The sequence below is a fragment of the Hoplias malabaricus genome, chromosome 12, assembly GCF_029633855.1.
Source record: "Hoplias malabaricus isolate fHopMal1 chromosome 12, fHopMal1.hap1, whole genome shotgun sequence".
NCBI classification, from domain to species: Eukaryota; Metazoa; Chordata; class Actinopteri; order Characiformes; family Erythrinidae; genus Hoplias; species Hoplias malabaricus.
The window spans coordinates 33,168,715-33,185,006 of NC_089811.1; the positions used below are offsets into that span (position 1 = coordinate 33,168,715).

Genomic DNA, 16,292 nt, shown 5'->3' on the forward strand with positions numbered 1-16,292 from the left:
TCCGGTTTCCTCCCACAGTCCAAAAACACACGTTGGTAGGTTGATTGGCGACTCGTGTGTGTGTGTGTGTGTGTCTGTGAAGGACTGGCGCCCCCTCCAGGGTGTATTCGCGCCTTGCGCCCAATAATTCCAGGTGGGCTCTGGACCAGATAAGTGGCTGCAGAAATGTAATGACTGAGTGCATTAAATGTTAGCTAGTAATTATAATATGCAGATTTATAGATTTTATTCTTGACACTTAGCGCACAGTTCTTCTACTTGGTACACAATACTTCTACTTCTTCAACAAGTTGACATTTCATTACAGCTTATAAAATATAACACAGTGCAGTACAATATCTTCTTATCAATAAATGGAGATCAGTGATAAATGGAAAAAAAGACAAAGTGTTACAATTGCAAAAATGAGTCAAACACTGACCATTTATCCATGTCCGATAGACTGGTCTCACTATTCATCACATATAAGGTTTTGGATGTTAATATGCATTAAATTATAATGACCTTAAAATACTCAAATGGTATATTCACCAAAGGCAGATGACTACATTTTAGTTTTGGGAACTTTTTCTTCCATCTCTAGGGATTTCTTTTTCTTGTCTTCTGATTCCATATTGTTTTCATGCCTGAACTGGGCCTCGATCTCAGCAGGATCAATGTAGGTGTAGAAGTATGCCATTATGGAAAAAATTATACACACTGCCACTAACAAAGAGGCAAACAGCACATATTCTGCCCACTGTGGAGGAGATAGAACATACATCAAAATATATCAAAGTTAAAAACAAAAAACATTAGTAATACTTTATATTTTTTAATGTTAAATTATATTCAAAAACGATTTGAATAGTGTACATGGGTAAGACATTATTTTAGTAGATACAGCACCTTGTCTGGCAGCTTTGCTAGCTCGGCCACAATCAGCACAATGAAGTTACCCACGGCAACAGTGAATAGCCAGCCAGCTTGCAACACTGCCTTCATGTTGCTGGGTGCCTGCAAAATGAAGAAACTTATTCAGTTCTGTAGGCCATGGGTTACACTGATTTTACCATTGATTGTTATTATTCTGAATATAAAGATCCAAAAGCTTTTGGGCTTACTTTTAAGCCAAAAGGGCTCCATTCTTTAAACAAATTAGCTCTTTGATTATTCAGCACAAATATAATATTGTTAGTAGCATGACTTACTAGTTCAGACAGAGAAAACACTCAAAGGCAGGTCTATCAATAGCCTCTCTTGCCAAAGCTCCTCACACGAAGCTAAATTATTTATGTTCAACATATTGTGCACTGGTCCATCACTTGGAATTTGCTGGTTTAACCGCCAGTGATACCCCACCCATCTAATGCCAGGAGTGCAGTTGTATGTTAGCTGTTGTAGCAGATCTGGGCAGTAAGCAGTCGCTTCCAGTTATATTCAGCTGTCTAATGACATTGTGTTAGCTGCAGTTTGAAGAGACATGCTGGATGCTAGTCCTTCACAGGGCTACACTCACACACTCACACATATGGACACTTTGAGTAGCCAATCCACCTACCAATATAATCATTAAATATAGTCAACTCTTACAAAATTAGGTAAGTCGAGTAAGTGTATTTAGAGGCTGCTGCATGCTGGTGATTTTACCTGTGAGTATGAGAACTCCAGCCCAGTGACAGAAAATACCACTTCTCCTGCAGTGATGAGGAAATACTGAGGGATCTGCAGAGCCATGTGCACAGTATTGGGCTTGATATCTTCCACTTCAACTACTGAGTGATCACACTGAAAAAAGACAGCACATACAAAACTGAGATGTATATAGAGACATTATGTCTATGACATATTTAGAAATATAATAACATATAACTCATGTTAGAAGAACATTTAAAATGGACTCTTCTTTTGTAAGAATGGTAATTTTTCAGGGTGTGATACTGTACATACTGGCTGTTGAACAAATGTGTAGATAAAATTCCTGCTACATTATGGAAAATAGGTATACGAACATTTTTCGTCCAGTTAAGTGTGCTGGGGATGAGGAAAGTGTAGGCACCCCCAAATCCAAACTTCCTGGAGAATGCACATGACTGCATAGAATTACTGATGTTGAATGTATGTCTGAGGAGAAAAATAACCAGTGTAATATTAACTTAAATTATGACTATATCCCAGAAAAATGTATGATAAGAGAAATATGTTTCTTAGAGCATCAGAAATTGACATATTGGTGAACTTACTCCCCCTGTGGAAGCAAGATGTAATCTGAAACAGGTGACACTCTTCTGAATCCATAATATGAAACATTGACTTCTTCAAGCAGGCCATTCACAAATCTGTGCAAAGCGAGTATCTCATTAGATGACTATTTGGGTTGTATAAAGATGTTCCTTAGGATAAAGTCTGTATTGATCAGTTTAGTAGCCCACAGCTCAAGTGTAAGTAACATTAAAGAAAAAAACAAAAAGAATTCCTAGTAAAAAGTACTATATATATATTTCCAAACCTCAGTAGAACTACTGGTAAAATAGCAGATCAAATAACTTCTTAAAATAACATCTAGAAGGCTTATTTTTCTGTTATTCTTGCAGATGCACGTTTAGTTTAAACTAAAATAATAAATCATTAATGTCAGCGGTATGGACATTTACAGAGCGATACATATTCTGTCAACCACCACCAACAAAAAAACAGTTAAAAAATTACATCAATTTTCTTACAATGTTAGATTGAAAATTATTTAAATCATTGGAAAATACTTAGGAATATGTAACTTCCTCATGTGTACTTGAGAACATGTATCTGAGTTAATGTAACTATATTATTACTATATCCTAATATCCTATATTACTGAATTTGTAATGCATTTAAAACACATAATAGGTATAATATAGATCAGTAATTAATACCAGTTTAAAGTCAAAATAATTAAAGTTATACTGACCTGACTTCATTATTGCCTTGCTCTGGTTTGGTTGTTACATCTGATACCTGAACAAAAGAAGAAAAAAAAAAAGAATTATATTTATAAAAAGAAAAAAGAAATTATATTTAGAATCATATTAATTCTAAATTCTAGATAGGCATCACTCACCACATACGCAGTGCTGGGATCGACAGGGATGACGAGAGTTTGGCGCTTTCCCTTAGTCAGGGGGAAGGTTAAATTGGTGGGAGGAGTTGTGTTCAAATACACTGTCATTTGCTCATCGATAAATGTTATATATTCACTGGCCTGTAGAGGGAACACGCACAATGAATTATAAATGATCTCAGCAGAAAAAGAACTGATCACACCTCTTTATGCTGTGTTTGTGATTACTACTTAGTCTTAGTCTTGTTATAATCACTTCAAACCCCAAGACCACCTCCTCTTTACACCCGAACCGTCGCCTGATTTTACACTCACTGTACATTTACTCAGCTCCACTGACCATAGAGGAGCATTCTGTAGTTTTGAGTCTGCTGCCCCACATGCTTTATTTGCCCCTTTCACCCTATTCTTTAATGATACGCCCCCCTCCACAAGACTACCACTGTCCATGTATTATTTGGCTGGTGGATCATTCTCAGCAGTGCAGTGACACTGATATGGTGTTAGTGTGTGTTGTTCTGGTATAAATTGATCAGACACAGCACTGCTGCTGGAGTTGTTAAACCCCTTAGTGTCACTGCCCGACTGAGAATATTCCCCGAACCAAAAATCTCCAACCAGGAGCATCCTGTTTCAACTGGTGTAGGACTAGAGAATGTCCAGCATATATTGTGCAGCAATGGATAAGCCACTCTCTCTGACTTTACATCTACAAGTTGGAGCAACAGTGTGTCTAACAGAGTGGGCAGTTAGCGGATACAGTGTTTAAAATCTCCAGTGGGACTGCTGTGTCTGATCCAACTGTATAGACACTAACACACCCCCACCACATCAGTGTCACTGCAGTGCTTAGAATGATCCTCCAGGCCATTTGATGCTTCTGATTATGAAGACTGGGTGTGTGGTTGTGTGTGAGAGTACAAGTCGTGTGCTGTACCTGCATCGACCCCAACACAGTAGGTTCCTGAGGAGACGTGGTGACCTGCAGCGGATAACTGGCCATGTTCACCAATTTCACCTGGCTCTCAGAGGATGATGGAAAAACTGGCAGGGTTTTCTGAAAAAGAAACAGGTGCATTAATATAATGCATAATTACAGACAGGACCAAAATTGCTGACGTTCCTTTATTCATACTCACATCAATCTCAACCTGGACCAGAGCAGCAGAAACAAAAGCCATGGCAGCCAAGAACATCCCAACTGTCATTCTCTTCAAAGGCCTGGGCAATGTGTGCAAGAAAAATATGTATGACCCTGCATTTGGTATGCATATATTCAAATTTTTGTCTGTGTCCCAGGGTGAGAAGTCTTACGTGAAGTTAAAGCCACACTTTCTGATGAGGGGATACACCACTCTGTCCATAATGGGCACCAGCGTGAGGATCAGGATAGGATTGACAGTCTGTACAGAACAAAGCATTCTTCAACATATATACAGGGTAATAGTAAATCCTGTAATACAGTTTAATACACAGTAACCTCATGTACTAGAGCATAAAGGCGCTGCAGTGTAGCACATGGTAATAAAATGTACGTTGCATCAATATAGAGCAATAAAGTGAAATACGGGTGTAGAATAATGTAATACACAGTTATACGTATAATAAAACACACAGAAATAAAGGGTAATACAGTCTAATACAATGTAACACAGGGTAATACAATGTGTAACTGCACAGCTCAGTCACACTGCATTTAGAGGTGAACTCCAGAGAGACTCACCTGCATCTGGTCTGGCTGTAGAACAAGAGAACCCTGTGGATACCAGCAAAAAGACAAGTTATGAAGCACATTTGCTTTGGGTTATACTGAGGTCAACATTTCCACAAATATTTAAATTAAGCATAATGAAAATACTAAACAAAAATTTCAAAGGAATGTGACAAATATATATTAACCAATCTCTGACTTCACCTATCTCCACAGCAGATGTTGCCTCAAAACTGATTGTTTTTTCAAATCGCTATTATTAATGTTATTTAAGCTGCATTTCATTGAGTTTAAGGTAAGAAATACAAGCTAATTTAACATTAACAGTGAGAATTGATTTGGAAGGGTAGAGTTTAAAATTTCATCCATTACTGCATTTGATGCCAAGTAGTGTACAGAAAAGAACATGCAACTTCAAGAAACACAAGCTAATAACAGTAATAAGAGTATTCATGATTTATAACAATAGCCAATATGTTATGCAACAATCTAAAGGTGGGGTTCAACTGAAATAATTTAAATTTTTTTCGGGCGATTCTTAAGTGTAAAGCTAAAATTGTTGGGCTCTGTACAAATATAAACAGTTTTGTACTTGAAATGAAATCCGATTTTAACGTACAAATGTTCCATCCATGGTAGTGGCTTGGAGGGTCCACCGAGAGCCCTGCAGAGCAAATAATAACAAAGTTCATTCTAGGGATTTTCATTCATGAAAAAGAAAATCATCAGTCAGTCATTATGACATGTAGAAGGGTGTCAGGGTTTACTTTTTGGTCAAAAAGTGTCCAGAACATGGGGAGGGGAATGTAGAGAAACAGTACTTTCAGAACCATTTTTATTTGAGCAATCAGGAGTTTCTGAAACACAAACATAGACAATAATAATAATACATTAAATATATATATAGTGCTTTTGAAGAACTCAAAGGTGCATAAAGACGCTTATAGACATAGTCAATTGAGCAAACTTGTTAAATATATGTATATCTGGTTAATAAATTTTAAAAGTAAAGAGTGATAAAAAGATTAAAGATTAAGGTAGACATACATCATACTTGTCACTGGCCCAGTCTAGCCAGTGCTCTCTCTTAGGGTAGTGCTTGCTTCTGTGTCTGAAACGGTTCTTGACGGCAAACTAGGAGAGGACACACATTCCTACAATTAGTATGTACACTCACTATTCATTTTATTAGAAACTCCTAGTAATGGATCTCTGGGCCATGAACAGTTGATCCCAGCATGCAATTTATTGTTGTTGTTTGCTGGTTGTTGTAGTGAAATTTGAAATGTGGTTATATATTTTTTACTTTTGTTATCACTCCTGTGATTTACCTTGGATTATAACATTGGGCTGGGGCTTTTATCCATTATTTAACGACTAGCTGTTAAGCTTTCTTTGGACATGGATGCCACAGTATGGTTTGTCTTGGAACAGAGTAGCAGACTCACCCCAATGCATTTACACACATCCAGCATGATGTTGCCTTTAGGTGCAGCTTTAATGTACATTTCACTGCCAGCAATGAATACAACTACAGACACACAACACAACACCATTGAGTGATTAATAGGGTCTTAGACTAGAGCTTTGTCACTATACATTAAGAAAGCTTAGTCAATATACCGTTATGGGCAATTTATTACCTACTGCTGGGCAATAATATGTCTTATATATCTGCACTGCTGTGTCTGATCCACTTATACCAGCATAACATAGGCTAACACACCACCATGTCACTTTCACAGCATTGATCCACCAACAAAATAATACCTCCTCAGTGGTGGAGGGAGAACAGGGGGCAGACAAAGTGAGCCACCACAGGAGTAAGGTTGGTTATTGTAGACTAGAAAGTGTGATTGTATGACCAGTGTACAATAAAGAAAGTAGAAACAAGGAGGTGAATTTAATGTCATGGCGTATCTGTGGATATTAGAATATTTAATTTTTATTTTTTGGCAGGGCAATTAACTTCATTAACTTTACTACAGTAAACCTACGTTGGAATATATTGCTCTTATAAATGATATTTGCCAGAACCAAAGTTTGACTTTCACAGTGAAATTCTGAACAATTAAGAGGCCGATGAATCACAGTTTGACTTGAAAACAACTGAGAAATGTGTGAAATTCACCCATAGTCCGATTTAACAACCTTTTCTTTAAGAGACACTCACCCAGAGAGACCACCATGAGGGCAGCAGGAACTCCAAAGGCTAGTGGGTAGCACTTCTGCTGAGTGTGAATACCACACTCCTGACCTGGGCACAGATGTCAGGTTGAGTACTGTAAGCGAATGTGAATATTTTGGATGATATTAAAGCAGGTGTGGGGAATGAGCTCTACCTCTGAGTATAGGGGTTATGAGGGTGGAGAGGAGGCTGCCGGCATTAATACACAGGTAAAACACAGAGAAAAATGTGCTTCTCTGCCTCACCTGTAAACATGGCAAGGAAAGGGAAGCAGATTATTGAGCATGTTGTTGCTGTTACAACAAAACCTTGTACCTCTATTTCTAATGTTTAATAGTTATTTGATTTCAAAACATCATTCTTTAAATGATGAAGATGAAAGTTTTTTATGAAAAGAACAATAGAGAAATAATACAATTATATCTATATAAGTAAAAAATGCAAAATTATAATCAAATATACAAAATTATAATAATCTATAATGTATGCACTCAAATCTTGACCATTTCTCTGTCTATTTTCCACTACAATGCAAATTGTTCTTATATTCTCACTGATGCTATTATATTATATATCTGTATTAAAATCTTTATGCAGTAGCTCTCAATTGATAATATGTATTAGAAACTTACACTACATGGTTAAAGATTTGTGGACACCTGCTCTTTTACGGCTTCTAAACTTTGGAAGGCTTTAGACTGGGGAATGCTGTGGCATTTCTATAAAGATCTGATAAGAGTCTACTGCTCCAACTCTTTCCAAACGTACTGGTTGAAGTTCAATCTCACCAGAGAGCGCAGGATCACTGCATCACAGGCTAATGCAGCTTGAAGTAGTTGAAATCACTATGTTTAGTTGGTGTCTACAAACTTTTGGACATATGTGTACATTTTGTCAGTTTTTACTGTTTATAGAGGAAGGTTGTAATATGGTAATATTCAAACCTGGTGGTCATCAAATTGATCTCCTCCAAAAGCAGACACACATGGTTTGATGCCTCCTGTTCCTAGAGCAATTAGGAGCAGTCCAATCATTGCCAATGCCCTGGAACAGGAGAAAATATGCTTTTTACACACACATAAACATATAAATATAAACATAAACATATATATATATGTTAATGCAGTTAGGTGGATGAGCACTGAGTTCTATTAAGAAATGGAATGTGGCGCTGATCACAGTAAGAGGAAATGGAATCACTCACACATGGACGGTCATGTTGTCCGGTGTGCCGTCTCTGTTCGCGTCTGTGATGTCATTAATAGCGCTGACCGCCATCACTATTTGACCGATGGCATACACAATTGACAGATAGATGATAGTTCTGCAGAGAAATATTGAACACTGTCAGGACGTATATTAACCTGTTGGAACAATATGATCATTTCATCTCTCAATCTCAGAATTAATTAAACAGACAGTTCTCACACACACACGCACATATTTTTTTTATAATATATAATTTTATGACAATGATGATGGTTATTATTCATTCATTCATTCATTCATTATCTGTAACCTTTATCCAGTTCAGGGTCGCAGTGGGTCCAGAGCCAACCTGGAATCATTGGGCGCAAGGTAGAAACACACCCTGGAGGGGGCACCAGTCCTTCACAGGGCAACACACACACTCACACATTCACTTACACCTCTGGTCACTTTTGAGTCGCCAAGTAACCTACCGACGTGTGTTTTTGAACTGTGGGAGGAAACCGGAGCACCCGGAGGAAACCCACGTGGACAAAGGGAGAACACACCACACTCCTCACAGACAGTCACCCGGAGCAGGACTCGAACCCACAACCTCCAGGTCCCTGGAGCTGTGTGACTGCGACACTACCTGCTGCGCCAAAATTATTATTATTATTATTATTATTATTATTATTATTATTAATTATATCATTAATATTATTATTTATATTTTTTTTAATTAGTAATTAAAAAGCTTTCTTTGGAAAATACTTTACCTAACGACACGCACTGTGTATCATTCAGCCATGGATGTAAAATATATTTTCTCAAAACTATTGTAAAACAATATGTTAGATAAAGCATTAATGTCTTCAGACATCGGGAGTCTATTACTAAGCCTCTTAACATTTGTGACTCGTTTGTGTCAGTTTTTCTATAGAAACAACCAATTCACATCAAAACCCTCTCAAGGAATTTGTATAACAAATTAATTAGGATGTAAATTGGGAGGGCAGCACTACCACAGCTGCAGGGTCTGGCAGAGGGTTACAGAGGTTGATGAAGGAGATAAAATATGGAAAACCACTAGAATTCTTCTTGCATTCATTTTAAGGAGCAGCTAAAAACATAATTTTACTGAGATTAAACCCACCACTGAACCCACCGACCCCACCTGTAGCACCAGCACCACCATGCCGCACTTAAAATGATTAGAATGATTATTAATGCTATTATTATAGTTTTATTGAGCTGGTTCTCACTTAAACTTGCCGAGCCAGGAGTCCGCTACAATGGCCCCGAGGATCGGGGTGAGGTAACACAGCGCCACGAAGGCGTGATAGATGGAAGTGGCGAGGTCATCGTCCCAGCGCAGAAAATACCTGAAGTAGAGCACCAACACCGCTAGAGGGAGACAAACACACACATTCACGCACATAGTAAGTGACTGCTGTTTTATTCACCTGAACTGTGCTGAGCTGTAGTAAATCAAATGTGACGGAAAGATCATTTAATTACAATACAATCCATAGCAGGAAAATGCCGTTAAAATTCAAACACGCAAAGCCTTTTATCCCAAGATTAACTTGATATTACTGTTTCACGCAAACATAGACACATACCTCGCATGCCATAGTAGGAGAATCTTTCACAAAATTCGTTGACGACGATGAAAAATATGCTGACAGGATAACCACAGCATTCTGCCTTCTGCAAACAGAGCTTCAGATTAACACCAACATTCATATGGATATTAACTTCCAATACAACCACATGTTGCTAATTCCTAGGCCTTTTTTGACAGAGTGGGAGGGCATAAGAAATTGGGAATAAAATCAGAACAGTCTGAGAAATCCGTATTACGGAGCCCCTGAAGGGACATGGTGAGAATGTATTTTTAGTAAATAATCTCGTGAGCACCACTTAGTATGTCTTTCTGTTTCTAGAATGCCTGCTATTTCTGTGGTGCAGCTATGCTGTAGTTCAAATGCATATTGGTGAGTTTATAACATAACATAAAGGTTATTCCATGTTAGAAAATATTTAGCCTGATGATCTGTACTCTCCCAATAGAATTCACACACAACTTGTCATCTTTAAATCGTTCAATATATGTTTCTACAATGTGACGTGACTTCAAACAGTTAAATAGGTCTTCGTCCATGACGGAGGAGTTACAGCACATCCTCTCAGGACTGGTGCTCACGACATATGAAGTGGTGCTCGCGACTTACTAAGCGGTGCTCGCGACATACTAAGCGGTGCTCACAACTTACTAAGTGGTGCTCACGACTTACTAGGCGGTGCTCACGACATATTAAGTGGTGCTCACGACATACTAAGCGGTGCTTACAACTTACTAAGTGGTGCTCACGACTTACCAAACGGTGCTCACGACATATTAAGTGGTGCTCACAACTTACTAAGTGGTGCTCACGACATATTAAGTGGTGCTCACGGCTTACGAAGTGGTGCTCACGACATACTAAGTGGTGCTAAGCTGTGAGTTGTGAAAGGAACAGTCGAGTGAACAGAATTATTTATTATATTCTTCCATTCACGGGATGTATTAGCTAATCCCATCAGCGCAGACATTGAGTGCGATGCATTTGGTTTTAGTTTATTGTATGTGTCCATAAGCCATAACTGATCATATAGATCATCTCACATTCCCAATAATGGTTAGTTCCTACCACAGTGATTCCAGAAAGGATGACCAGTCAAAGCCTCTCTGATGCAGGGTGTGAAGTGTCAGCATGGATTGTTCTACCAAACTGCTCTCATAACCCGTATGAATGTTCCCAACACAAATCAGCAAAACTTGGGTGGTAGTGACCCTGCCTCCAATTCACTGGTGGTCCTTCCTTGGACAATATTTTAGTAGGTAATAACTGCTGCATTCCAGTAAACCACACAAGGGTTTCTATCTTAAAGATGTCTTGACCCAGTGGTTTAGCTGATGCAATTTGGCCCTTGATCAACATCAGCTTCAAGAACTAATTGTTCACATGCTACCAAATGTATTCCAGCCTCTGACAACAGCCATTAAAATGAAATAATGAATGTTATTTTCTCCCATACTTTTAGTCTCATGAGTGATCAGGGTAAATGTTATTTTTTTAATTAAAAACGACACCTAGAACTTTACCTGACTGCAACTGAAGTCAATTAACTCTATGCCCACGATGGGTAGAAGGGAACATCAAATCACAAAGAAATCTAACACAGGAAAATGTGCACGTCTCACCTTCGACCTTGTTCTGTTATCAGCATTCATTTTGTCTGTCAAATTAAGTATAATACAATTAAAAGCTTTATCTACGTTAGTTGATATGCATTAATAATAACATTATAGTGTGTATTCATATCCTCCTTACCTGCCATGGTTGTGTGTGTGCGTGTGATGTGCTGAGTGTTCAGGAACGGAAAGAGCAAAGTTAAGGCAGAACCCCCTAAGTACGGGTTTGCAGCCTCTTTATTAGTGGACTGTGGCCCTGTTTATGATGTTTATGATTTTCTCAAGATAAAGACAGAGGAAGAGGGACTGATGCAGAGAGGCTGAGAGACAGACACTCAGTCTAAACATAAGATCTCTGAGGGAGAATGTCTAAAGCCCTACATTCAGGTAAAGAAAAGTGATCCTAAAAAGCATAGTACCAAAAGTGTGTGAGAAGGACATTCTGTAAATGTTTTTATTTGAAGAAAAAATTAAGTTTGAAGTTTCTATTTTACTCGAAGCATTTTCACATGTTCTTTAGCCAGCACACCTGGAAAGATCTAGTTTATGTCAATATTGAAATATAGACCAACAAAACTTTGAAAATTGTGAATTTTATTTATAAGACTTGAGAATTCTTTTTTAGTTTAAATACAGCAGAAGGGTGATTTTTTTTATTAAATAGAGATTGGAAAAATATCCCCATTGCAAATAAAAAAGACTGATAAACATTTAACATTTAAAGGAACACTAATGTGGTAAGTGTCTGCTCCTTCACAGGCTCCTCTCCAACGCTCTTTGGCAAGAAGGATCAACACCATTCTTACAGTGTCTCAAACACAGCAAGAGCTGGGCTTGCTACATATTGCACTCATTTCAGAGAATGTTACATTATATATATAAACACATAATAAACAGAACATAACAATAAACATTATATCATGGCTTTAAAATTCTCAGTCTAAGACACTGAAGTGAGTTCAGGTGGATAATGTCTGAAACACAGTGATGTTCAATAATAAACTTTCCTACAGAAACAAGGAAAGTCAAGGCTGGATTCAGAAGAAATGACATCAGTCATATAACTGAGACACGTGTAACTCGACAGTTGGTGTTATATAGTTTAAATAGGCAATGAGAAACAACAAAAATAATAACATTCCTTATTTTCTAAAAAAAAAATTCTTTTAAAAAAATGACTTGGCTGATAAAGGGTAAAAATGTAAAATAGAAAGCAAAGGTCTCCACAGGAAACAGTAACTCAGATCCCCAGTCAGAATGGAGCAGAAATGAAATAATAAAATCACAATAAAAAATTCAAAATGCTTCTCTATTTTATAACCTCAAACACCATCTTCCAGCTAATGGTTCACATGAATCTAATCAACATCCTCTTGTGGAGGATACTGTGTGGAGGCTCTCTGCTGTTTTACAGTGTGAGAAATAGACTGAGAAATGGACATATTTGGAGAATGTTCACGTGAAAGCTGCAGGTCCATGCTGAGTGCTCAGACTATAGATGAGGTGGTGGGAATGCCCTGGATGCTGGCTGCAGTGGGAGTGCCACTGATGGCATTAAAGATATGCAAGGAGTCAGGAAGTGGGCTCTTCATAGTATCCTCCAAAGGATAGATCTAGAGAAGGAGAGACAGAAAGGATATAAACCGGATTACTTTTATGTATACGTATGAAACCAGTGGAAACGTTTCATAAAATGAATCTCAGATGTGTATTACCATCCAAGCTGGCCACGTGAGCACAGGGAATAAAATAGAATGTTACATGTTTTAACATCATTCACGTCAGAACACAGTATGACATTACCATACTTTATTAGGTTTTTATGAACATATTCTAATGTTAGAACAAATGCATACAGACCAGATGTAGCGTTTATATATCAGTCATTTCGATGCCCAACAGCTTTTGCACCATTTCTATTACAAACCCCATTTTTAGATAAGTTGGGACATATTGTAAATTGCAATAAATCATGAATCTCAGATGTGTTAATATACTTGAAGCCTTATTATACTGGGAAAACCACAAGAAAAAAAAAATCACTGAACGACTGTCCTGTATTTTAAAATACCAAAATAATAAACAAATAAATAAATACATGAAAACAAGCTGAAACACGGAGTTGTCTGATCACAGCATATGTTTTTTGCACCTCCTGTGCTTGGTAGAGAACTAATCGGCATTTCCACACTGAATTGGTGTATGGCTTTCTCCTCATGAGGAGAAATGGATTTCTCCATTGCATGAGGAGATGCATTTCCTGATTAATTTACAAACTCTCTTAAGGGATAACAGTGTTTTTGAAGTACTCCCAAAATATCATGAAAGTTTTTCTTGTAGTACCATCTGAGGGCTCAAAGGTCATGCTCATTTTGCACTTGTGCCCAAGCCTTACTCTACATCACGTGTCAAACCCAAGGCCCGCGGGCCAAACGTGGCCCGCCGTGTGATTTGATGTGGCCTTCAAGAGCTTAAACGATCTGATTGACTGCAATCTAGTGGCTTAATGCCGTTGCTTCACGGGTAACAATCGGCATGAATTGTGGGAAATGGAGTTTATGGTCAATGCACGCTTTTAGACTTAATTATTAATTATGCCGCCACTAATTCTAAAGCATGCATTGACCTTAAACTACATTTCCCACAATGCATGCCGATTACCGCCAAGTGACGGCATTCCACCACTAGATTTCAGTGTATCCTCTTTGATGTGATTTTTTCAACAAGTGGAATTAAGAAATAGCTACAAATATTCATCCCAAAATGTCCAGGAAAAGAGAAATTAATGCCAATGGAAGACAGCTTCATGAGAGTTGGGAAGGCGAATACATGTTTGTGCTTCAAGGAGAAAAACTGCTGTCTTTTGTGTTATAAGGCGGTGGCAGTTGTCAAGGAGTACAATTTACGTCGGCACTTTGATACCACACTCGGATCTAAGTATGCCAAAGTTAACCTTCAAGAAAAGAAACAAATTGTACAAGAATCAAAAGGCAAACTGCGATCGCAGCAGAATATGTTCACAAGAGCTACGGCCAAAGTTGAATAAATTCAGAGTTATTTAAAATTAAGGACTACTTACATTTATTCTACATTACATTTAGTTATATTTATACGGTCTTACAGTTACATCTGGCCCTTTGATGTGGCCCTCTGTGAAAATGAGTTTGACACCCCTGCTCTACATGGACTGGTATTTTTTCTGATTTCCTGAAACATTTTACAATATTAAGTCTGATATATGATAAAGGACCTATATTCTTTGCAACCTTGCACTGGGAAATGCTCTGCTTGAACTATAAGGAAATTCTCCCATGATTTTTGGCATACAGTGACAAGCAATGAGCATTTTTTTGCCTGAAAAAGAGACTTAGACTTTGGTAAATGTCCTTTTTATATCTTAAATTCACCTGCATGTAGTGTAATGCTTCATAGCCGTATGACATGTATTTCTATAAACTATTCACCCTTATTTTGCGTTTTTGGAGTGCAGGCATAATATAAAAAATTGTTTCTATTAAAAAAAAATAATAATTACAAGCTGCTCAGTGAAAACATTGCAAACCATTTCTTATTTTTATCTTTTAGTTAAATAAAGGCTCTAAAGAATGTATTCACAGATTCAAGTTTTCATGGCATTTTACACAATGTCCCATGTTTTCAGGAAATTGGGTTTGTAATTACCTTTACATAAGAAGCATTTAATTATCTTTCTAATAAATATTTCATGTAAAACCACCAACAATATAATATAGAATTTGTGCCTGTGTATTTCATGCATCTTAATATCTTACTGGCTCATGCATAATGGCAGAGAGTTCCCTTGTGAGGTCTCTGTAGTTGGCCTTCATTTCATCATGGTACTCCTGCTGGTCCTCTTTAATCAGTCTCTCATTAATGCCCAGACCTTGACCACATGCCTCCACAAACTGCCTGCAAACATCACAACACACATTTTAACCTAGAATATGTTTTCTAGCTTATTTCACTGTAAAGTCCCAACTATAGTGTAGGTAATTTTGTAAACACCTACCTGAATACCTCTTTGAGCAGTTTGACCTTATTGTCTGGGTATCTTTTAGAAGTTGTGTCATCCAGAAAAGCCCTGGCATAAGCTAATGGGCCAGCATTCACCTACAGTACAAACAACATGTTGAGAAAAATCACACAGAATTGCTTAAAAGAATACAGGTCTGTAACTGTTATAGATTAAATATTTATGTAGGAGGCAGCTGTGACAGAAGCGAGCTTTGGACAAGAGGGTCATCAGTTCTTCCCAGAACAGCTGAAATGGCCTTTAGCAAGGCAGCTAAAACACCAATTGCACCCTGGGCACAGAGGTGGTTGGCAGACTGCTGCTCTGGTTGTGTGTGTGTTCACTGCCTGTGGTGAGTGCGTGCTAAATCAATTGAATACTCACTAGTGTGTGTGTGTGTGTGTTCATTACCACAGATACTAAGAATTATTTTCCCTAGGAGGAGTTTTAAAGGTAATTCTTCTCTATTCTTAATTCACTCATGAGGTTAACTTTTTAATACCATTATTATTATTATTATGAACAAGCTTCAGGAATATATTATTTATCGGGGGCAAAAGATTTCAGAGCCTTCTGTTTCTCTGAGTCAACTGCAGTTTCAGCTTTGGCTTCTTTACTGAAGTGCATTAAGGGAGAGTTTCCTGTCATTATGTCCCTGCATTTATAAGTCCCTCCTATTATATCAGAAAACACCATTATGAAGATGCTCAGCTTCTTATTCTTCTGCTACTTGTTCTAATTTCCCCATTCTATCTCAAATGGTGCAGGCGCCAGGAATTGCTGCACCCTTTAAGGATTTGGAACATGAAGCTGGGAAATAATGGAAAGGTCTCACTTAAGAAACTTTAATTAACA

The 16,292-nt window shown here is 37.8% G+C and overlaps 2 protein-coding genes across 3 annotated transcripts in view; both read right to left on the bottom strand.

Moving 5' to 3' along the window:
* Positions 1 to 331: 331 nt before the first annotated feature.
* slc15a1a (solute carrier family 15 member 1a) lies at positions 332 to 9,900 on the bottom strand. Its single transcript, XM_066686202.1, has 21 exons — positions 9,789 to 9,900; positions 9,429 to 9,570; positions 8,180 to 8,299; positions 7,920 to 8,019; positions 7,130 to 7,220; positions 6,961 to 7,044; positions 6,236 to 6,318; positions 5,835 to 5,921; positions 5,555 to 5,644; positions 5,407 to 5,451; positions 4,800 to 4,832; positions 4,391 to 4,479; positions 4,216 to 4,297; positions 4,014 to 4,133; positions 3,077 to 3,217; positions 2,927 to 2,973; positions 2,223 to 2,318; positions 1,992 to 2,103; positions 1,630 to 1,767; positions 889 to 996; positions 332 to 739 (listed from the first exon to the last, which is right to left on the bottom strand). Exons 1-21 carry the CDS (start codon positions 9,793 to 9,795, stop codon positions 545 to 547), a joined length of 2,010 nt encoding a protein of 669 aa, XP_066542299.1. The 5' UTR covers positions 9,796 to 9,900; the 3' UTR covers positions 332 to 544.
* Positions 9,901 to 11,997: 2,097 nt separating this feature from the next.
* Positions 11,998 to 16,292, bottom strand: part of zmp:0000001200 (dedicator of cytokinesis protein 9) — a 78,682-nt gene continuing 74,387 nt past the window's right edge. For both annotated transcript variants that reach the window (XM_066686201.1, XM_066686200.1), the window contains 3 exons: positions 15,435 to 15,535; positions 15,196 to 15,334; positions 11,998 to 13,017 (listed from right to left, as the gene is read on the bottom strand). In XM_066686201.1, the coding sequence (XP_066542298.1) occupies positions 12,892 to 13,017; positions 15,196 to 15,334; positions 15,435 to 15,535 (366 nt within the window). In that variant the 3' untranslated portion in view covers positions 11,998 to 12,891. The remainder of the gene's footprint in view (positions 13,018 to 15,195; positions 15,335 to 15,434; positions 15,536 to 16,292) is intronic.